The sequence below is a fragment of the Pongo abelii genome, chromosome 8 (assembly GCF_028885655.2).
Source record: "Pongo abelii isolate AG06213 chromosome 8, NHGRI_mPonAbe1-v2.0_pri, whole genome shotgun sequence".
NCBI classification, from domain to species: domain Eukaryota; kingdom Metazoa; phylum Chordata; class Mammalia; order Primates; family Hominidae; genus Pongo; species Pongo abelii.
This window is the reverse complement of record NC_071993.2, coordinates 117,143,533-117,166,933: the sequence shown is the minus strand read 5'-3', so window position 1 is coordinate 117,166,933 and position 23,401 is coordinate 117,143,533. Positions and strand designations below refer to the sequence as shown.

The 23,401-nt window shown below is 38.3% G+C and overlaps 1 protein-coding gene and 1 pseudogene across 26 annotated transcripts in view; one reads left to right on the top strand and one right to left on the bottom strand.

The window, feature by feature from the left end:
* Positions 1 to 3,568: 3,568 nt before the first annotated feature.
* The window catches only part of ADD3 (adducin 3), a 134,152-nt gene continuing 114,319 nt past the window's right edge, over positions 3,569 to 23,401 (bottom strand). For 12 of the 26 annotated variants that reach the window (XM_009245785.4, XM_024252952.3, XM_063727019.1 and 9 more), the window contains 6 exons: positions 21,431 to 21,688; positions 19,774 to 19,893; positions 19,220 to 19,306; positions 15,229 to 15,352; positions 13,325 to 13,420; positions 10,160 to 12,395 (listed from right to left, as the gene is read on the bottom strand). In XM_009245785.4, coding sequence (XP_009244060.1) covers positions 12,103 to 12,395; positions 13,325 to 13,420; positions 15,229 to 15,352; positions 19,220 to 19,306; positions 19,774 to 19,893; positions 21,431 to 21,688 — 978 coding nt within the window. In that variant the 3' untranslated portion in view covers positions 10,160 to 12,102. 26 annotated transcript variants of the gene reach the window in all.
* On the top strand, positions 5,966 to 6,184 carry LOC112135143 (small nuclear ribonucleoprotein G-like; annotated as a pseudogene).

Sequence of the window (23,401 nt, the reverse complement as noted above, 5' to 3'; positions counted from 1 at the left end):
ACTAAACTTGAAGCTACTGCTCTAGACCATCCTTGTCTGGGGGGAGTCATCATCATCTTTTAATCCATAACCTTCTCAAGGCACAAGTCATACTTCCCAACAATAGGGTTTCTTACTGGAAAAGAGTAAATTACCTAACTTATCTGTCCATTACTCATCTTCTGTCCTTTTTCAAAGACTAGAAAACTGGTCACAATTCAGCAAAGAATTCCGTAAAGAATAGGAATGACAAATTTCAAGTGGATAACTGTGAGAGATAAGCCAGCGATTGTTTAATCTGTCTCCTAATATGCATTCTCTTCTAGCAGATCGAGATAGAGAAAAGTGATAATACAAAAAACACCAACATCAATTGAGGGCTTCCTGATACTAGAGTCTGTGCTAAGTTTTTTTTTTTTTTAATATTATAATCTTGCTTCTTATTAAAACCCTAAGAGTTTAGCATAATTATTATGTCCATTTCATAGAAAAGCGAAGAGGTAGGAATAAACTCAGGTCTCTATGACTCTAGAGCAATAATGCCTTACTATTGGACAAAGAAAAAAAGTGCTACAACAATTTCAAATGTGGAAATTTCAGGGTATTATTGGTGTAACTGCTTAATGAGATAACATGCAGCATATCATGTGTCATAGCTATTCTATCATCAAATTGAGTGGGAAAGAAAACACAAGCCCAGTATAATGTAATGTTTTATTTAACTGACGCCAGCTGTCCCCAGAGATCCACAGTAAACTAAGATGATGAATAAGACAGCAAGTATTTTTGGGAATCAGGGAAGTGGAAGTATAAACTCTCAAGTTTGATTGCTTAGGTTTGAACCCCAGCTTTGACACTAACAGTGTGATCTTGGGCAATTTCTCTAAGCTTTAGTTTTCTTCTCTGTAAAATGGAGATGATAACAATCTACCTCAGAGGTTTGTTGTATTAAATTAATGCATCAACTTAAAGTACCTGGTGCTCAGTAAATTCTAGCTATTACATTTTACTCAGGGTTAAAATGTGCCAACAACCTCTATCGATGGCAGCAGCCCTCAGTTAAATAAACAATTGGTGAAGATCCAATGGACAATACATGAATTAGAAAACCACACTGCTGATCAGAATAGTGAAAGTGTGCTATCACTATTCATTTTATCAGCATGCTTGTAGTAGGGTTTGCTAAGACCAGCACTCAGTCTTTTATCCTTTTCACATTCCCAAAGTTATCCTTGGCTACCTAACTGAAGCGACACTGTGGTGCTCTGGAAGGCCCTCTGCACCCTAGATTAGCAAATGCCAGTGGGGGTGCCAACTCTTTCTCACCTAGAAGCCACTTTAGCCATGAGAGAGACAAGTTGGGGAAGGCTTCTCTGACATTGCTGCAAGCTCTAATACCTGATTTTCCTACCAGGTGGCGAGAAGGCTGCACTCAGTGAATAACCTGGCATAACAGTTAGAAACAGACTTAAGAGTCTGAATCCACTTACTAAGTGGTGAAATGAGAAAAATTCCTTAGCCTCTCTCTAAACCTGTTTCCCCCTTTGGCGTAGATAACCATATAGTGCAGGATTGAGGATTAAATGAGATAGTGTAATTAAAACATGTAGTACAAAGCCTACATGGTAGGCACTTGATAAACTGTAGCTGTTATTATTATTAGCTTTATAGATCAGACTAATGGCCCCAAGGAGGATTTTCACCCTAAGCCACTTTCTGACTTTCACTATTTAAGATATATGAGAACATCTTTCTGCTATGTACATGTTATTAACATGTCACCAACATGAACAGTGTTGTCCATTGTGAGCAACAGAAAGGCAGAATCTATTTTTGGCCAAGCATGGTGAAGGACAAAAGGATGAACAAGGTATATACAGTCCCTGCTTTCCCAGAGCTTATGATCTTGTAGGGGAGACAGATGCATAATCAATAATGCTTACAAGACAGGCTAAGTATGATCCTGAAGTGCTACTGGAGTTTGGTAAAGGAAGAAGTCATTCTGATGAAAGGAAACATCCTCTATCAGTGTGCCCAGGTGGAGAAGGGTGCCTGGAGAGCTAAGGCAGTCACTGGGAGGATATATGTCTTCTGCCGGGTACGCAGGTTGGGGAAGATGGGGTGGGAAAGAAGGCCGGCTTGCCAGGTGACAGGGCTAGGTATTCTATGGACAACTGTGGGAGCAGAGGACTGGATGACTCATGCAGCTCGCTCCTGAGTCCCCCAGATGATGACGGATTGGAGCTCCTACAGGTACGGTCCTAAGGAAGACATTCTCTCCAGAAGCAGGTTGGAGGAGTGAACTGAGAGGTCATTATTTGGGTGGATGTGGCAAGACAAATCAGAGAGGCCTCTGACTCAGTGGCAAACGGCTATTGCCACAACCAGAGGGTTATAGAGGATGCCATGTGGAATCGAAGGTGTTTTGCCAGCATAAAATCATAGCCTCATTTTTTATAGGAGGAGGAAACACAGACCACTGTCTTCAATTCTCTTCTATTCAATTAGTGTTTTTGAGGTGCATCTTATAGTGACTCCTGGTAAGAGGGTGGCAGGGTCGGGGGCGGGGAAGGGCAGAGACATCACTGGAGCTAAATTTTTCTATAGTGAAACTGCCTCCAGATAGGAAAATTAGTTCACAGGAAATATGGGGCCATGTTCACTGCGAGTGTTTCAGTAGCACTTGGCCTTTGCCTATTCATCTTTGCTAGCCCTCAGGTAGGTTCTGGTGTGAAATATTAATTCATTCCTGCAGCCACTCTTACGTGGCTGTCTTGTTATCACACAGGGTTGCTTCCATTGTGAAAGCCAGGTCAGGGCCCTTCCCTGTCTCTGCAGTGCGCCTCTCCCACAACGACTAGGGCCACTTGACCCGCTTACCTGGCTGTGGTGTCCAGGACTAGTCCTAATGAGGCCAGCGGAACTGAGGTAGCTCTAGCTCTTGGCTCTGGGACTCACTCAGCACCAAGCCAAGCCTGTCCCCAGGCCAGTCGTGACCTTGTCTTGGCTCTGAGCACTGCCTGGCTCCTGGAATTCTGAGCAGTGTTGTGTACCTCAGTTCCGATAACAGGATTCCCATCTGTCATTTTCCTTCTATCTGAGTTCCTGTCTTGAGGAACTGCTAACTATACCCAGGCCCCTTAAGCCTGAGGTCCTGCCATGATCTTGCCATTACCCCACAGGAAGTAGAGGAAGCGCTGCTCTTAGAGCTTAGCCTGTGGCTGGCACTCCTACACATGCTACTGGGCTTCTGCCGTCCTGCTTTCTTACTCCAGAATCCTGACTGGGACTCCCACTTCCCTGACGCAGGCCATTTACCAGACTATGCTTTTGGCTGATGGCTGTGTTCTCCAGGCTCCATGTCTCACTGGCTGAGCTGGGCTTCCTACTAGCTCTGCAGCTCAAGCTGTTCCCCCAGTGCCTGACTTTGCTCAATGAGTGGGTAGAATTCCTGAGCTTGCCCCACCCAGCCTGCCCTGTTCCTCTGCAGTTCATTGAGCCATGCTCAGCTTGGCTTTGGCAAGTACATGTGCATATACCCTTGCTCAATATTAACTTAAAGGTCAAAATGGAGACACAGGACCACACCTACATACCAAAAAATTTCATTATTTTGAAAATATGTTCTAAAGTAAAACACTATTTAAAAAATAATTTAAAAACAAAACATCTCAATTACCACACAGGATATTTTAAATTAAATAATTTAAAAGCCTTAAGATACCCAAACATCTGGGTGCAGTGAGTCTTACCCCTCCCTGCGATGTGGACCAGTACATAATATTTGGGATACAGTCTTGGTTGTCCTAATAGTCTCAAATGACCTTTATTTCAGTTGGAACAATTGAAGCCAACATTTCCAAAACAGAAATCAGGTAGGAAGAAATGTTGAACTTTATCTCCTTAGTCCAGCAAACACCTTTGGAAGAGATTGCCTGTGCATGCCAACAAGCTGGCTGTATCTACATGTTCTCTCATAAAACTAGGAGCTCATCTACTCTGAAGTCAAAGTCTAGCAAGCCAGTTGCCACTGAATCCAACCTCTACAGCATTACTCAACAGGAAAGGGGTGAGTTATAGCACGCAACAACTACTTCCTCCCTAGCTCCTGCTTAGTGAAAATCTTCAGAAGCTATTGCTTTTGAAAAAAAAAAAAAATAGTTTAGATCTTGACTGTCTATGAAAGAAAATGGTCTTCAAGGAAGGACAGAACACAGCCGGAAAACCACTGAGAAGAGTCTAGCAGCACTATAGCTCCAGGTCCAGGCTGGGGACTGTCACTATATTTGTTTTATAAACCCAGAAAAGATAAGTCAGGAGTACCAGAGGGAAATCCAAAAGAGCCTGCCTTTTTTTTTTTTTTTTTTCTTCCAGATGGAGTCTCGCTCTGTCGCCAGGCTGGAGTGCAGTGGCGCAGTCTCGGCTCACTGCAACCACTGCCTCCCGGGTTCAAGCGATTCTCCTGCCTCAGCCTCCCGAGTAGCTGGGACTACAGGCGTGCACCACCATGCCCAGCTAATTTTTGTATCTTTAGTAGAGAGGGGATTTCACCATGTTGGCCAGGATGGTCTCAATTCCCTGACCTCGTGATCCGCCCGCCTCGGCCTCCCAATGTGCTGGAATTACTTGGGCCCGGCTGAGTCTGCTTCTTAAGGCCTGCATTTTGCTGGGTGCAGTGGCTCATGCCTGTAATTCCAGCACTTTGGGAGGCCGAGGCAGGTGGATGACCTGCCGGGAGTTCGAGACCAGCCTGGCCAATATGGTGAAAACTTGTCTCTACCAAAAATACATAAAATTAACCGGGCGTGGTGGTGGGCATCTGTAATCCCAGCTACTTGGGAGACTGAGGCGAGAGAATCGCTTGAACCTGGCAAGCGGAGGTTGCAGTGAGCCGAGATCATGCCACTGCACTCCAGCCTGGGCGCGACAGAGTAAGACTCTGTCTCAAAGAAAAAAATAATAATAAAGCCTGCATTTTATAACTGTACTGCTTCCTCATTTCCATCCCTATCTGCTAGGATATGTTATATTGCTTTGGGAAATCCAAGTTTTTCTCAAAAATTTCAAGTCTAAATATCAATCTTAAGGGACATTGTTTGGTCTAAGAAGTCCAATTAACACTCTGCAATGGTCTTTCTATAGGGCTCACATATTTACCAGCTTTTTGAGTGCAAGTCTAATATAAATAGACAATGAGGAAAATCTTGCCTATAAGTCCTTTCATTTGGTGCTGCAAGTTTGTACTACATATTGATTCTGCCATTTCATACACACTTTAAAAAAAATCCTAGAGTTTCTTAGAAATCTAATATTCTTCAATACACATTCAAATTAGATGAATAAAACCAATGCTATTAAAGCACGTTGTTCAGCAAGGAACAAGTATCTTGCCTCATGACAGCAGTCATATAGCACTGGAGAGGTTTTCTTACCATCAGAAGCAAGGTCAGGACTGACTCTGGAGAATGACAAAACCGTTTTTGTAAAAATAAAACCTAGAAACAAAAAGGCAACTTAATAACTTTCACGGGACGGGCACGGTGGCTCACGCGAATTCCCAGCACTTTGGGAGGCTGAGGCGGGTGGATCACCTGAGGTCAGGAGTTCAAGACCAGCCTGGATAACATGGTGAAACCCTATTTCTACTAAAAATACAAAAATTAGCCAGGTGTGGTGGTGGGCACCTGTAATCCCAGCTACTTGGGAGGCTGAGGCAGGAGAATCGCTTGAACCCGGGAGGCAGAGGTTGCAGTGAGCCAAGATCACACCACCACTGCATTCCAGCTTGGGCACAGAGTGAGACTCCATCTCAAAACAAGAACAACAACAACAAAAAAAACCCACTTCACCACAGCTTCAGTATAAAGACTTACCCAACCAGAAATTACATAGGCCTTAAAAATAATTGTGGGCCAGGCCTACTTTGGGAGCGTGAAGGAGGGTGAAAATTGTGTCATGGCAGCTCTGAGTCCATGAAGCCAACACCATGAGCAAGGATCTCCTTCCTGAGTTGAAAAAATGTACAGACAAGAATTATTGTTGGATTTAACTGGTGACAGACATACCCAAGGAATATTGCAGAGATTTGATCCCTTTATGAATCTTTTGATTGATGGATGTGTGGAGATTGCAACTAGTGGATAACAGAATGATATTCCTCATGGTGATATGAGGAAATTATATCATGTTAGAAGCCTTGGGATGAGTATAAATCAAGGCTGTTTTGCAGAGAAATCCACGACCTCTCTCCAAAGGGCCTATTTTACTATGATGTAAAAATTGGATCATGTATATTTTCATATTAAACTTTGTTAAATAAAAAGGAATTGTGGAGTGGATATATATCCATCTATTTTTCTGCTAAATTTTTTTTTTTTTTTTTTGCTACAGAAGGAATATCAAAATGTGCCCGTTTGTCACTTGAAGTGTAAATGGCATTTAAAATATTAGAGGTTCCAACAGTAATCAGCAACTTGAGACAATACTGTAAAGACTCATGGAGCATCTAAAAACTTGAAATTTTAGGAAAGAATTATGAATAATTATTAGGCTTGGTCTTGCAATGTGTTTCTCTAAACTGTTCCTGTAATAAAGTTCTAAACATCACAATTTGCAGTCAACTTTAGAAAACGTATCTATTATCTATTTTATCCATTCCTAGGTTATGCCCTGATGGGTTTCCAAGGAAAACTGTGGTACGACAAGCATGAAATGCAGACTTGAAGACCTTTTCTTGAATCTGGGCTTAGCGCCCCCATGAAATGTATGACATTAGGTAAGCACCAGCTCTCAGAAGGATAATTCTTACAAAGTCAGAACAAGATAACCAGGCTATAAGGAACAAATAAAATAATCTGATATCTATAAACTTTCCTCAACCTTAGACTGCACCTAGCAATGCATAATCAAAACAGAGTTCTAAATCAAGCCCAAAAATACTTTGAAGGAGTTCCCTCAATGAACTAAAACTAAATTTGGATCCAGTATTGCCCCCTAATGGTCAGCTCTTAGAAATGAAACCCCTTTGAAAGTAAGAGTATGCAAATTCAAGGTTTTTTTCTATCAAGTTTCCCCAAAAAGCTTCTACATTAGGTTTTTCTCCAAGACAGACCATCTTCAATTACATTCATTTAAATAAAACTGTAGATACAGTGTATTTCTGATCTTTAAAATGACTTCTGTAACTAGATTAAGCTACCTTTTCTGGTTTTAAAAACATTTTCCTTAGAATGTTTCTCCTGTTTCCAATAATGGAAATCAAGTAGAAAAAAAGAAAAAGGGCTTCTTCTCAAGTCTCTGCTGCACCTTAAGCCAAAGTATGATAACTTGTCTTCCAGGTGTCATGGTGAAGATTTAGGAGCTGGTTCTTTATCCTAAAGGTTGCTATCACCTCCGGTCATTCCTGCTTCTCAGGTATCCACCAACTTCTTCATTCTTGAGGTGATCTGTTAGGGAAAAAAGTCTTCCAAATCAAAAGTCAGTGTTTGATCCCAAATCTACTTACATCAAAATACAAGTTCACCATGGCTTGACTTACAGTCCAAACTAAGATAACTGCCTCTTCCTAAAAACCATGAAAATGTACTGCAGCCACACAGGGTCTGGCACACAGATGGCATGAGTAATTATAGAAGTCTGAATCTCTATGGGTGGAATCCTACCACCTACTTTTCATCTTCTACAAGCCTTAGTTTCATTATCTACAAAATGGGGATAATATCATCTACTTTGTTGGGATACTGGGAAGGCCAAATGAAGTCATATATGAAAAGCATTTAGCCTAACGTTTGGTACACAGAAGGCATCAACAAAAAATATTACTGGTTAGCTCCTCAGTTAAAAATAAATGTCAATTATTGAAGGAGGCATTATCTTGTCACTCACAGGTATGAAAACTCTGAGGTGTCATATCCTATCACAGCCTCTGAGAGCACACCACAACTTTCTATGTGTTCTCCACTGTAAGTGGTATCGGTAATGGGACCTGCTAAGGAAACAAAGTCGAGAACGATCTACTGAGGAGAATAAACAACAAAGGAAATGCCTTCTCTTTCAAGTTCTGAGTATTTCACAACAAACATGGTGCCTACAGACTAAACAGGGAAGTTCAGGGCAAGGACTGGAAACGTTGGATTGTTAGATCTATTACTCCCTCTAGTGGCCACAAACAAGACTGTTTTTATCAAAATCCCAGTTTGGCCAAGATTGCAACTTGGATATGTGTATGTATCCAACCTTGAGTTTGAAAAAAAATAACCAGTTTGTATTTTCTGCCCATGTGGGGGAAAAAAGGGGCCTGATGTTAAGAGAAGCCAATGCTGTCACAAATTTCATCAGTTTGGTTTTTATTCCCTGCTGAATGAAAATACTAATCAATGAAGAAAAGGCACATGCTAATTTTCGTACTGTATTGACTCTCAAGTGAGAACTGAAGATAATCGCCTTTGTTGCTTTATGAAAGGGAATTTTGAAATGAGCATCTTTCTAAAATACCAATTTTTTACCACAGGGTTATTTACAAGCCAAGGTAATAATTAAATATGCCCAAGACTATGACTATTTTTCTCTGACCAAACCCTTCATTTTTATAATGGGTAATTATAGTAAAAACTTCAATTAACCAGAGCCCTCAATTAACATGTTATCCTCCTCTTGTACTGTATTTTTAGGACAAAGTAGAAAAATAATCACAAGAAGTTATTCATATGACAGATTTAGTTTGAAAATCTTCTAGATGGGTTATCTAAGTAGGAAAAAAAAACCCGAAAAATTACATTCACACCATAATATATAAAAAACACCTATATATAAACATATATATTATAAATATATATATTTATAAACATATATAAATATATATATTTATAAACATATATAAATATATATATTTATAAACATATATAAATATATATATTTATAAACATATATAAATATATATATTTATAAACATATATAAATATATATATTTATAAACATATATAAATATATATATTTATAAACATATATAAATATATATATTTATAAACATATATAAATATATATATTTATAAACATATATAAATATATATATTTATAAACATATATAAATATATATATTTATAAACATATATAAATATATATATTTATAAACATATATAAATATATATTTATAAACATATATATATAAAAAACACCTATATATAAATATATATATAAAACAGCAGGAAGGGAATATAATTTTTTAAAATGTGAATATGGACCAGGCATGGTGGCTTGCGTCTATAATCCTAATGATTTGAAAGGCTGAGGCAAGAGCATCACTTGAATCCAGGACAACATGGTGAGATCCTGTCTCAACAAAAACAAACAAAATAGCTGGGTGTGGTGGTGCATGCCTGTAGTCCAAGCTACTTGGGAGGCTAAGGAAGAAGATCACTTGAGCCCAGGAGTCTGAGGCTGCACTGAGCTATGATCACACCACTGCACTCCAGCCTGGGCGACCATGTCAAAAAGGAAAAAAGGCTGGGCGCAGTGGCTTACGCCTGTAATCCCAGCACTTTGGGAGGCCGAGGTGGGTGGATTGTTTGAAGTCAGGAGTTCAGGACCAGCCTGACCAACATGGCAAAACTCTGTCTCTACTAAAAATACAAAAATTAGCTGGGCATGGTGGTGCACGCCTGTAATCCCAGCTACTCGACAGGCTGAGGCATGAGAATCACTTGAACGTGGGAGGCGGAGGTTGCAGTGAATCAAGTTTGTGCCACTGCACTCCAGACTGGGCAAGAGTGAGACTCGGTCAAAAAAAAAAAAAAAAAAAAAAGAAAGTGAATGTGATGAAATTGTTTACTATTTTCTACTCTTTCTGCTGTTTTTCTGTTACATTGTTATTTGTACAACAAATACATTAAAAATCAGAGAGGTACATATCCTGCAACATCTATTCTACATTGATAGAGGCTGCCATACCCATTATCAAGAGACAAAACAGGTCTCTCAGGGACTATCTCCTCTAACATAAGCTGAAAAAAGACAGGTTTTGTATATATACATAATTTTCAACTAATTTGAAAATATATTTATCAGGATATTCTTTATTCAGAAGCATCAACAACTTACCAAGTTTCACTGAAGTATTAAACTCAACAGACCATGAATAGGCTAAGTAACCACCTGTGAATGGAAACCTCATGATACGAGTCCGTATATTTAAAATACTGTTTATTTGTGATTTAACATTAATTAGCATTACATCTAAGAGCAATATCAGATAACATTTATACATTTTTCCACAGGACACAGAGGTTCACTGGCTCATTCTTTATGCCAAAGCAAGTAAATAGAGGCATTAGCAAAAGGTGCAATAGTTCACTGTTATGTTTAAAAAATATTTATGCACATTGCATTCATTTAGATATATATATTTTTAAAAAGTTATGGAAAAGCATAGTTCACAGGTTACTGTTTCTACATACATTGTAATACAACATAAATGATGTAGAACATTAAAAAAATCTTCCAATAGAGAGTTAAGCAACTGAAAGTTTCCACCAAGAGATTAAAACACTGATTCCAGTAGTTAGTGAGATCTAGAATGACATTTCCAGGCTCTGGCTCAACTCTGCATTATCATATGCACACAAACAGAGCCAGCTCCAAAACACACTGTGATCAATGTAATTTTTTGCATGCCAACTCACCCTTAAGAAACACTTTGAGTTATTTTTACCCACGATCATTCTGGATCATTGATTTTGCATCGAACTGTGACATCACTTGGGTGAAAGGGGAAAAGCCTATATTAAGCCTAGGTTTAAATTTGTATTTACATTAAAAAGAAAGGTAACGGAAAAGATTTTTTTAAATCTGTAAAAATCAAGAAGTGGTAGTTTTCTTACTGGTGGGATTAGACCTGCTGATTTCTTCTAGTGCTGCCCTCTAAAGATACACAAGATCAGAAAGATTTGACCCTTTTAAAACTCAAATATCAAACCAAGAAAGACACTGCTTTTGGCAGAGAAGCAGAATTTTAGAAATTTGGGACATGTTTCCAACAAATCACACTTTGTATCCTATCGTGAATGAGTCACCATCAAACTAGAATTCTTCTTTTCACATCCCATCTTTTGTTCCCTTAATTTTTCACTTTCCCTTTCATTCTTTTTCATTTGGCTACCTTATGAGACTTTTCTTTACTCATTAGCAATACTAAGAGAAAAATACAGTATAAGATTCAAATATGAATCTAGATGTACCTTTATATGCTCTAATCCCATTTTGACACCAAGTCCCTGGATTCTGGAGTTATATTTAAGTATACTCGGTACCAAGCAGCCTTAAGTATGCTCTACTGTGAAAAGATTGGCTAATATGCTTAGGACACTTTTATACTGAACGGTATACAAACATCAACATACAAATTTTTTTTTTTTTTTGCCAGAGTTAAACTAAATAACCCATGTTATGTGTACAAAATCCCCTTTGTTGAAAAATAAGGGGCTTTCTAAACTAATAAAAAAGGAAGTTTTCAAAAATTATAGTTTATTAAAACAACTTTTTTGGCAAACAAAGTTACTTCAGGTGAGGAAATTTTATACTGTGAATAAAATTCCAAATGAATCCTTTCTTAAAACTTTTTAAAAAATTATGTGCCAGTGTATACTAATGCTATAGATTCTTGTCTTAGAAGTTTTTAAAGCATTCTGTTAATGCCCATTGAAACAATGGGACTCCAAAAATATAGTCAATAATCATGATAAAAAATTATAATATGATTACCAAGTGAAGCAGGTATTGAGAAATAAAAATTCTCACTTGCTCACTGGCAATTTCTTTCTAACAGATATTATGGAGAAGGCCTGAAGTAATTCAGACAGATAGCTGTTTATGGTGAATTATAATAATACTTCATGAGGGCAGAGCTAATTAAAACTAGTAATTGCTTAAAATTCAAAGCCATTTTTGGACATATAAAATGAGAGATGAATCTGAAAGTTTTTATTTTGTAAAACCTCTTTCCAGTTCTTAAAGTCCAGTTTGCTACATCCCCCAATCTGATCTACCATTGCATATTAATGATCAACTTAAATGTGGTATTTAAATGTGCAATGTCACATTGTTATAATAATAATTATAAAAAGACTTTATTTAGGCCTCAACTTTCTCCTTTTTTTTGTTCTTTTTCAGAAAAGAAGGAGTGCGGAATTTCTTCTTTTTCTTGGATGGCGATTTTGAAGGGGAGCCTTCAGGTGACAGTACTTCTTCGATTTTCTCTGGAGACTTAATAGTAATCTCGATGTTTTCTATGGTTGTACTTGTGGTTAACCTACTCACTCGCTTAGCAAGCTCATCTTCAACATCATGCATATCATCCTTGCCATTTACTACCATGACAGGCACTTCCATGGAGATGAAGCTCTTGGAAAACAGCTCATGGTTTTCTACGAAAGGGGAGGGTTTTTTGGGGGGTTATTTTACATACTTAACATTTTTGCTTTACTTTACAAAACTGAAATGTTTTAGCAATGTAATAAGGCATTACTTTGATTCCAATGAAGACAGATCATTATTTTAATAAATTGTGATCTATTAGCACGAAGCTAATTTTCTTTAATGATATAAAGGGGAAAGGAACAAAGTTGTTAAACCAAAGAGCAAAAGCTAGATAATCCCAGTTTGATGAAATAACAGTTTCATTGTAAATCAAGTAAGTATAAATGAGGAAGACAACATATTTTTCTCTAGTTTTGGGATCATCTGGCAATCAATACTGAAAAAGATTTCATGCTTCTGATTGGGAGATGTTTAATTCCACAAATTCTTTTTTTTTTTTCTTTTTTTTTTGAGGCGGAGTCTCGCTCTGTCGCCCAGGCTGGAGTACAGTGGCGCAATCTTGGCTCACTGCAAGCTCCACCTCCTGGGTTCACGCCATTCTCCTGCCTCAGCCTCCCGAGTAGCTGGGACTATAGGCGTCCGCCACCACGCCCAGCTAATTTTTTGTATTTTTAGTAGAGACAGGGTTTCCCCGTGTTAGCCAGGATGGTCTTGATCTCCTGACCTCGTGATCTACCTGCCTCAGCCTCCCAAAGTGCTGGGATTACAGGCGTGAGCCACCGTGCCCAGCCAATTCCACAAATTCTTAAGAACTGTGGGTTGCCAAAATTCAGATTAAGGTAAATCAATATAAATGCTGAATAAAAGTAGCGCCTCATTTTTAACGATATAAAATATGTAATTATTGGGAGATATAAGTAAAATATGGAAAACTTACTGTGATGAGGTATTCAACTTCCTCACATGAAAACAAAACACAGAGGGACAGACTCAAGACTAACTCAGTGAATGCTATGTGGGAAATTACATTGAGTACCTTCTAATTTTTCAGGGACATTTTGCGGTGACTGAGTTTGAGACTGAATTTGTGAAACAGATGAAGCGTCATCTGAGAGTAATTCCTGCTCAGCATCTGTTGAATAAGAGTTTAGTTAAAAGCCATGCAAAACAAAACAAAGCAGCATATGATTTTAGGGAGGTTAGTGCATACATCAAATGCCTGTATACACAGAGATGATAAATTCTTCAGCAGTGAGCTGAGCATGCTAATAGTTATCCCATATATCCATAATTATACATTAAGAGGAGGTTAATGTGTTAACATTTCTGGCTGCGAATGGTTATTTTACATACAGGTTACAAAAGACGCACAGCTACTGGCAGCCCAGGCAAATGATATGTTGCATGTAGCTCTTGCTAGCATTAGAAAACCAAAACATACTGCACAGCCAGATGAAAAAAATTATAAAGCCTCACCAATGATGCTACATTAATGAGGCAGAACGCTTCACGGAATTTTTGAACAATATTTAATTAGTGATTCCTGTCAGAGCAATGTTACTGAGCTAATTCATAAGGTCATAATAAATGTGGAAGAAACTACTATAAAGTTATATAAAAAAGGTGATGGTTCTAGAGTACAACATTTGTTACCTGGCATCTTTAGGCTTTCAAAAAACAAGAGATTAAAGAGGGACATTTTACAAAATATGAAAAACAGAGAAAGCTCCCAACTTTACGTTAGAATAAACAAATTCAATAACACCACTTAGAAAATTTAGTATAATTACATTAATGAATCAGGACGACTCCCTTTTGTGACAAAGGCACAAAAAACTGTTCCTTGGATGATCAAGATGTCATTAGTTCTTCCTACATGATATCTAACATGGACAAAAATTCATTAACTATTGGCTTATTTTGCTTTGCATAAAAATTTCAACTGTATGTTGTGGATGCTCTAAAGCAGAGGCTCCTTACCCTCTTTTTGGGTGACAGGTTTGTTCCTGACCCTGAACCCTTCGCTCCCTAAATGTGTACCTTAAACAATTAAGCATGTATTTTTCAGGTGACTCATGGACTGCCTGAAGCTGATCCAAAGACTCAAGATAGAGAACTCCTGCTAGGAAGAATCTCTTATTCCAGAGAAAAAGGGAGCTAGTAGTCAATTGTTTAAGATGTTTTCATTAACAAGTCTTAAATATAATCCTAACAATCTACTTACTAAGGGTTCCAAAGCCAGAAAACTCAACCTACTAGAGTGTCCGTGTGCTTAAGGAAAGTCACATCAAAATTTTAGCAGTTAGTTTTAAATTTTGAAGTGACAATGTTGGCACCTTGAGATAACCAGAAATAGAGATTTTACAAAGCATCGAAACTACATACTTATGAATCTATAATTATTTAAAATTAAGAGAGTTAAAAAGCCACATAATTATGAAATGTTTAAATCCATTAATTTATCTACATCTACTTTGGCTAGTAATTCTTTACTCATCTGGGAATCTCACTTTCTAGAAGATTTTATTATAAAATAGTAGCATTCAGATTGTTTTTTCTTTTTGTTTTTTTTTGAGACAGAGTCTCTCTGTTGCCCAAGCTGCAGTACAGTGGTGCGATCTCGGCTCACTGCAACCTCTGCCTCCCAGGTTCAAGTGATTCTACTGCCTCAGCCTCCTGAGTAGCTAGGACTACAGGCGTATACCACCATGCCCGGCTAATTTTTTTATTTTTAATAGAGACGGGGTTTCACCATGTTGGCCAGGCTGGTCTCAAACTCCTGACCTCAAGCAATCCACCTGCCTTGGTCTCCCAAAGTGCTGGGATTACAGGTGTGAGCCATGGCGCCCGGCCACACTGACTGCTTTCTATTATCCAACGTGAGGTACTTTATTGTTATCAGTGTGGCTTATCCTAGGTTGAATGTAAAGATTAACTAACCTTCTAGGCCTTGTTGTTTACGTTCGATTGTCTTCTTATACTCTTCAAGTTCTCCTTCTGTGAGATGACTAAATGGGTTAGGAGGAGCTGGTGGGCCATGATCATCATCTTCAAATTGCATAGTCTTACAAAGAAAAAATAAAAATCGATTCATTACCAAGAGTTTTACTTATATATCTATCCATCCATCCATCCATCCATCTATATACACACAAATGCACATATGATGTTTGTGAAGCCTTATTTCACAACAATCCTAAGAAATGCAAGGTAACATGCTTTGTTTAAAATGCTCTTGGTAAGATTAATGCCCTTAAACTACTAATCCAATGGACTAAAATTGCCAGTGGTATTTCCTCAATAAGCCTGTATAAGTAAATTTTAATAATTTTTAAAAACTATTATGCCAAGTTCTAATAAGCTTCACATAAAAAAAAAACTTGAAAAAAACAAGAAATGCTCCATTTCAAAGACCACTGTAAAAAAGGCTTACAGAAATGAAACTGTACCAAAAGTAGTTCTTTAAATCTGTTACGAAAATAAGCTTGTAGCTGTTTCCTCCAGGAAAGGAAATAATGAGAATTTCAGTTGCACTTGGCATATGGAACCCATGCATTTATTTTTCATCCCTCCCAAAACCCCACTAAAATGATAGTAAAGGAATAGAAAACAAAACAAAACAAAACAAAATACCCTTAAGGACAAAAGAATGTGAGAGGAAACAACAAAGGATGAGAAATGTTAACATATTTTTGGAAGATGGAATGCAAGTGGAACAGCAGGTAGCAGAGCTGAGAAAGTTGAAGCCTCAGTCCTGAAAAAAAGGATGCAAATGAGAAGCATGCTTATTTGCCCTGAAGAGGTCTGGTAAGGCCCAGAAACTAGAGGCAATAGGTACCACAGAAGGTGGTGGTAAGGAAAAGGTGAAAATAGAGGAACAAGTTAAAAGTCTGAATAAGAAACAGATACCCAGGTTCCCTTCCCTGTTCCACAGAGCCAAGCATTTCCCTCTCTCTCATCTCTGCAGAAGAGTAGAGGCTTAAGAAAGAAAAACTAGGCCGGGAGCTGTGGCTCACGCCTGTAATCCCAGCACTTTGGGAGGCCAAGGCGGGCAGATCACCTGAGGTCCAGAGTTCGAGACTAGCCTGACCAACATGGAGAAACCCTGTCTCTACTTAAAATACAAAATTAGCCGGGTGTGGTAGTGCATGCCTGTAATCCCAGCTACTCAGGAGGCTGAGGCAGGAGAATGGCTTGAACCCGGGAGGCGGAGGTTGCTGTGAGCTGAGGTCGCGCCATTGCGCTCCAGCCTGGGTAACAAGAGCAAAACTCCGTCTCAAAAAAAAAAGAAAGAAAAACTAAGAAAAACTAACTAGGAGACACAAAATACAGCTGCAGGCTCCTAGAATGATGGCTGGAAACTGGCAGGAGACTGGAGTTCTTTTCCAGATAAACTAAATAGTCCCAGATAAAAGAATTACAGAGAATAATGTTTGGGGATTCCCCAGAGAAACAACCTGGTCCACATCCAATCACCCTACAGTGAAGCCCACCAATCCCCGAGCTCTGTGTATACCCAGAGCTTCTGATAGGCTTTAATGTCTCATTCTTCCATATAAACAGATATATGGAACAACTCATAATAGACAAAGACAACAAAGGCAAATGAAGAAAATTTACAATTGATAGCCTTAGAGCAATAAGAGAAAGTGTAAAGATCCGGATGTTGTTAAAAAGGAACATTCAGGGAATAAGAATTCTTAAAAATAAAAAAGTTGGCTGGGCGTGGTGGCTCACGCCTGTAATCCCAGCACTTTGGGAGGCCGAGGTGGGCAGATCACGAGGTCAGGAGATTGAAACCATCCTGGCTAACACGGTGAAACCCTGTCTCTACTAAAAATACAAAAAAAATTAGTCAGGCGTGGTGACAGGCGCCTGTAGTCCCAGCTACTTGGGAGGCTGAGGCAGAGAATGGCGTGCACGCAGAAAGGCGGAGCTTGCAGTCAGCCAAGATTACACCACTGCACTCCAGCCTGGGCAACAGTGCGAGACTCCACCTCAAAAAAAATAAATAAAATACAATAAATAAAAGAAGTTAACACCAAAATAAAAAATTAAAAGGGTTAGAAAACATTCTCCCAGAAAGTAGGATACAAAGACAAAGAGATGGCAAGTAGGAGAGAAAAGAAAAAAATCAGAGGCTCAAAGAGGCCCAAAATCCAAACTAACATAATATACTGACAGAAAAAGAAATGGGAAGAAAACTCTCTTGAAGAAACACTTTTAAAAAACTCCCAGAACTGAAGGATATGACTCTGTAGATTGAAAAGGGTTACTAATTACTTAGCAAAAAGACTAAAAAGAGATCTATGAAGCACACAATCATAAAATTTCAGAACAGCAGGGATGCAGAAAAGGTCTAAAAGCAAAAAAAAAAAAAAAAAATCCTAAACAAAGGTTCAGGAATTCCAGTGCCTTCCTACTTCAACAATAAAACAGGGAACAGAATGATGCTTTTCTTATTTCAGGGGAAAATTATTTCTAAAATATTCTGTATCCATTATATGCACATTTGAAGATAGAATAAAGGCATTTCAGACTGTTACTACCTATGTATCCTTTTCTCAGAAAGCTATTAGAGGGTGCGTTCTACAGTAAAGGAGGAAATCAAGAAAGCAGAAGACACAAGATACAGGAAACGGAATACAATATAGATCAGCAGCACAGGAATCCTCCAGATGAACCTGTGCAGCTGGCCTGAGAGCAACCAATTTAGATTTGGATCAGAAAGAAGGGGGGCTGGAACAGAGAGATTACCTGTTGCCTTTCACCCTATGGAAAATAATATTAGGATGGATTTTATGTTATTCTTTTTTTTTTTTGAGACGGACTCTCGCTCTGTCACCAGGTTGGAGTACAGTGGCACGATCTTGGCTCACTGCAACCTCCGCCTCCCGGGTTCGAGTGATTCTCCTGCCTCAGCCTCCTGAGTAGCTGGGACTACAGGTGCATGCCACCACACACAGCTAATTTTTGTATTTTCAGTAGAGGTGGGGTTTCACCATGTTGGCCAGGATGGTCTCGATCTCTTGACCTCATGATCTGCCCGCCTCGGCCTCCCAAAGTGTTGGGATTACAGGCGTGAGCCACTGCGCCCAGCCGGGACTTTATAATTCTGTTAAAAAGTTTGGGAAGAACTAAGCCAATGTACCCCAAATAATAAGCCAATGAAAAAAAGGCAAGGTGAGGGTAGGGAGGGGTAACTTATGTAAGAAAGGAAATACTACCTGGCTTAGCAGCAAACATGTAGTAATATAAATAATGAAAGCTGATCTAACAGAAAAAAAAAACCAAAAAACAAAAACTGTGATGTATCCTTACTGAGAGAATGGGGAGAGGGAAAAAGGGAAGCATTGCATAAACAGGCTAAATCCCCATCTTTCAAAAATATTTCATTAATTCTAAGATGAACTTTTTCCACCTCTGAAATTGGGAACAATTATAATTGGCAGTGTTTTTTCTCTTTTAGTGACATATAAAACAATGGTACTTCTTATAATGGATAACACAGATTTGAGGAAAAATAGTCAAGGTCCAAAACTGATAGACCAAGAAAAAGCAGAAGATGTTCTTTAGAAATATCAAAGTAGGACCAGGAGCAGTGGTTTATACCTGTAATCCCGACACTTCAGAAGGTCAAGGCTGGAGGATCACCTGAGGCCAGGTGTTCACGACTATCCTGGGCAACAGAGTGAGACCTCATCTCAACTAACTAACCAGAAACATCAAAGTAAACATTAGAAGCGATGAAAAGAACAGAAAGTTGCTGCACCTGGAAACTGGGAATTGTGGGTGGCATTTTAAATCTTGTGAGTTGACTTTTTAACTTGTGCTTATATTAACCTTAGTAAAAATAAATATTCATATTTAAAAATCAATGAAATTAATGTAGTAAATAAAAAACAAAGATCATATCGCTTCATAAACTTACAGGAGGTGGCTTATCCACAACAATTCCAGCAAGCAACTGAGATTGTGGTCCTGCTGTTTTCAAGTCATATCGATTTTGTTCCCGAATCTGAATTGAAAAACAATTCAATACAAAGTTCTTGAGGGCAACTATGCAGATGACCTTTGCTTTATCTTTTCATAAAAGCTTACTATTTGACATTTCCAGAGTGAGAGTCTCTTCAATTCCCACCTCCATGAAGACCTCTTTTACCATCCTAACAACTCATATTAGTCTCCTCTACTCTTCCTGGCAAGTTATTTCGTTTCGTCTTAGGTTGTTAGAGAACTGCATTTTCCCCTAATAGCAGGGTTCTCTAAGGCAGAAATACGTTTAATACATCTTCCCTATGTAGCCTGTTCACCAACTAGCACAGAGCTGGAGGCATTCAATATAATCTAAAATTATACTGAATTAAATTCCAAATTCTTCTGTATTCAAACTTCTAAGTTTGGCATTAACCAGATTCAACCACCGGTGATTTAAACATAAAGCAATTAAAATGTCTCCCCTGGCTATAGAAGACCATGTCTTACCTTATTTCTCTTTTCTAGTACCTCGTTCGGGTTTGTGTTTAAAGGAACAAACTGATTTGGATCTTCAATTTTGATAGGTGTTCCACCACTAACTTTAGATGAGTCTTCCGCTTTCATCCACTAAAGAATCAAAAATTTTCTAGAATGAAGCTTTGTGTTAAGAAAATATTAGTAGATTGCTAGATAACTGCTTATAGTCTCAAGAGGGGCAATGCCAATGTTTAAATAGTTTCACTAGGCAGTATCTTAGTGGTGAATTAGTTTCATCTCATACTAGTTAGAAAAGGCTCAAAATCAGCATTTACTTAAAAAATAAATGCCATTACGATTCACACAAATATTCAGTTATACTGCTAATTAAACTTTCTCCTCGTGTCAAGTGAAAATATGATGCTGAAACTACTTCAAGCACAGAGAGCATGATCTCACATTCACTCACATTCAGTGTTCTGTCTTCTGCACTGAAGACAGCAGTCAGATGAAGATGGCCAAGGAGTAATCAAAAAAAAAAAAAAAAACCTTAAGAAATATCTTAAGATTTAGTTTATCAGACTTCACTTTTTATTTTTGGCTGACAGAAAAGGCCAAGCCCTAACCAGCATTTTATAATCCGGATAATCTGGTATATAACAGCAAAATAGAACCATGGGGTTGGAAAGAGCTTAAATAATTCTTCTCATTTACCCCATATTATAATCCTTAAAGAAAGCGAATCTTGATCAAGATTAATGATGGCTGACCATCCATCTCTGTAAACAAAATGAATTCTGAGAAACCAATGAGTTTAATTATGTTCTTTTACTGGGAGGCAAGAAATCTTATAGACTACAGAAAAGACATTTTGATGCCTAGGTATTTTCATATTGAATGCCATTAGTTTACATAAGATGAACTAATTCTGAATATCTAGAGCTGTGGTGTCCAATCTTTTGACTTCCCTGGGCCACACTGGAAGAATTGTCTTGGGCCACATATAAAATACACCAACACTAACGATAGCTGATTAGCTTAAAAAATCACAAAAAATTCTCATAATGTTTTAATAAAGTTTACAAATTTGTGTTGAGCTGCATCCAAAGCCATCCTGGGCCATGGATTGGACAAGACTGACCTAGAGAATGTTTGGTGGTATGCACTCCAAAACCAAACCAAACCAAATCTAATGCAAAATTCTGAAAAAGATAAAATAACCCATTTCTCTACCTACAAGATCTTGCTTAAGGGTAGCTATGTGCAGTGATTCATGCAGCTTTGGTACAATTAGGTGTTGATAACTTTTACAGTTTTAATTCACTGGTATAGTTTAATAGAAACTACAAAGCAGTATCATGTAGTGGACAAGAACTGGGCTCAAGAGTCAGACTGTCTTCATGCAAATCCCGAGTTTACCATTAAAACATGATTAATTAACCCTTCTTGCCTTGGTTTTCTCATCTATAAAATAGAAAAACAGCATCATTCATATTAGGAGAGTTAAATGAGAAAATTCGTGTATGGCACTTAGAAGAGTGTCTTGCACAAAGTTAAAGCCAGATAAGTGACAGTAATATTTTTAATATTATTTTACTTTCCAAATATTTTCAATATAGAACATTCAATTCTTGAGTAACTAGGCAAAATATTTAGTAAAGGCAAACTACGTAAAACACTGGCATACCGTGATTTTGGTTCGGGGACTGGTTTCTCCGTTCCGAGACTCCTCAGGCACATTCACTTTCATGTAAGTATTTGGTGAGTTCAGCCATCTTGTTTTTTCACGCTGTTGCCTCTGTGCCATGTATTTGAGAGGAGAGAGTGGCACTGTATCATCTTCAAAGGAAAAAGCAGTCACAGTTGCTGGGATTTCCACATCACTCTTGTGCCTAGGCTTCTCTCGAATGAGAGGATGCCTGTAAGCATAGCCTGTTCTATACCCCTAAGGGAGGGAAAAACCACATTTGAAGCATCAAACCTGTATCAGCAACAGCATTTGGATCCTAATTCCTTTTGTATACAAATGATTTAAAAGACTCCTTTGCTGAAAAACAAAGAAAAAGGCATCCTTCCAAACACCACATAACTTTCATGTAACACTGGAGTTGAAATTATGCAAATTTCAAGACCTAGTTAAAGCTGATTGCAGCTGATATTGCAATTTCCACTCACACAACTGTTCCCGACAAAGGAACAGTTCTAAGTTGCTGACCAGAAGTACTTTTCTATCTATAAAACTGTTTTGGGGAAGCAAATCTCAGTGCTCATTTAAGTCTTTGTTCCTGGGTCTGAAGGCAGTCAGCCTTCTGAGCCTTCACAGAAGAGGGTAAAATCTAAGATAACATTTGCCAAACCATACATCTTTTAAGGGGTTACTATCCAAAATATATAGGGAACTCAAAAAAATAGCAAGAGAAGAACCCAATTAAAAAATAGGCAAAGGATCTGAATAAACATTTCTCAAAAGAAGACATACAAACTGTCAACAAGTGTATTAAAACATCACTAATCAAGAAAATGCAAATTAAAGCACGAGATATCATGTCCTATCTGTTAGAATCGCTATTATAAAAAAGATGAAAGACAACAAGTGTTAGAATGTAGGGAGAAAGGGACGCTTTGAACACTGTTGGTAGCAATGTAAATTAGTATAGCCATTGTGGAAAAGAGTATGGAGGTTCCTCATACAATTAAAAATAAAACTACCATATGACCCAGCAGTCTCACTACCAGATATCTATCCAAAGGCAATGTACTCAGTATGTCAAAGAGGTATCTGCACTCTCATGTTAGGTACACCATTATTCACAATAGCCAAGATATGGAATCATCCTAAGTGTCCATTGATCGATGGGATATAAATGTGGTATATATAACATAATGGAATACTATTCAGCCTTAAAAAAGAAATTCTGTCAAATGTGACAACATGGATGAACCCAGAGGACATTATATTAAATAAAATAAACCAGGCACAGAAAGACAAATACCCCATGATCTCACTTATATACAGAATCTTAAAAAGTTGAACTTGTTGGGCACGGCAGCTCACGCCAGTAATCCCACACTTTGGGAGGCTGAGGTGGGAGGAATGCTTGAGCCCAGGAATTCAAGACCAGGCTGGGCAACATGGAGAAACCCTATCTCTACAAAAAGTAAAAAAAAAAAAAAAAAAAAAATTAGCCAGGCATGGTGGCACACACCTATGTCCCAGCTACACAGGAGGCTGAGGTGGAAGAATGGTTTGAGCCCAGCAGGTTGAGGCTACAAGTGAGCCCTGATTGTGTCACGGCACTCCAAGCAAGATCCTGCCTCCAAGAAAAAAAAAAAAAGTTGAACTCATAAAAGTAGAGAAGAATAGTGGTTACTAGGAGGTGGGGGTGGGGAGATGTTGATCAAAGGATACAAAATTGCAGTTAAACAGGAGGAAAAAGTTCAAGAGATATATTGTACTATGGTGACTACAGTTAATAACAATATATTGTAATCTTAAAAAAAACAAAACAAAACGACATTTGTAAGTTCTGTTTAATTCTCAAAGCTGTGGTTAAATCACACTGAAATGCTTTCCTAGGGCCAAGCTCAGCTTCTGGAAGAGTATGGAGCATGTTCTACAAAAATGGAAGCATCTGCTCTTGAATCTGAAGACATTAAA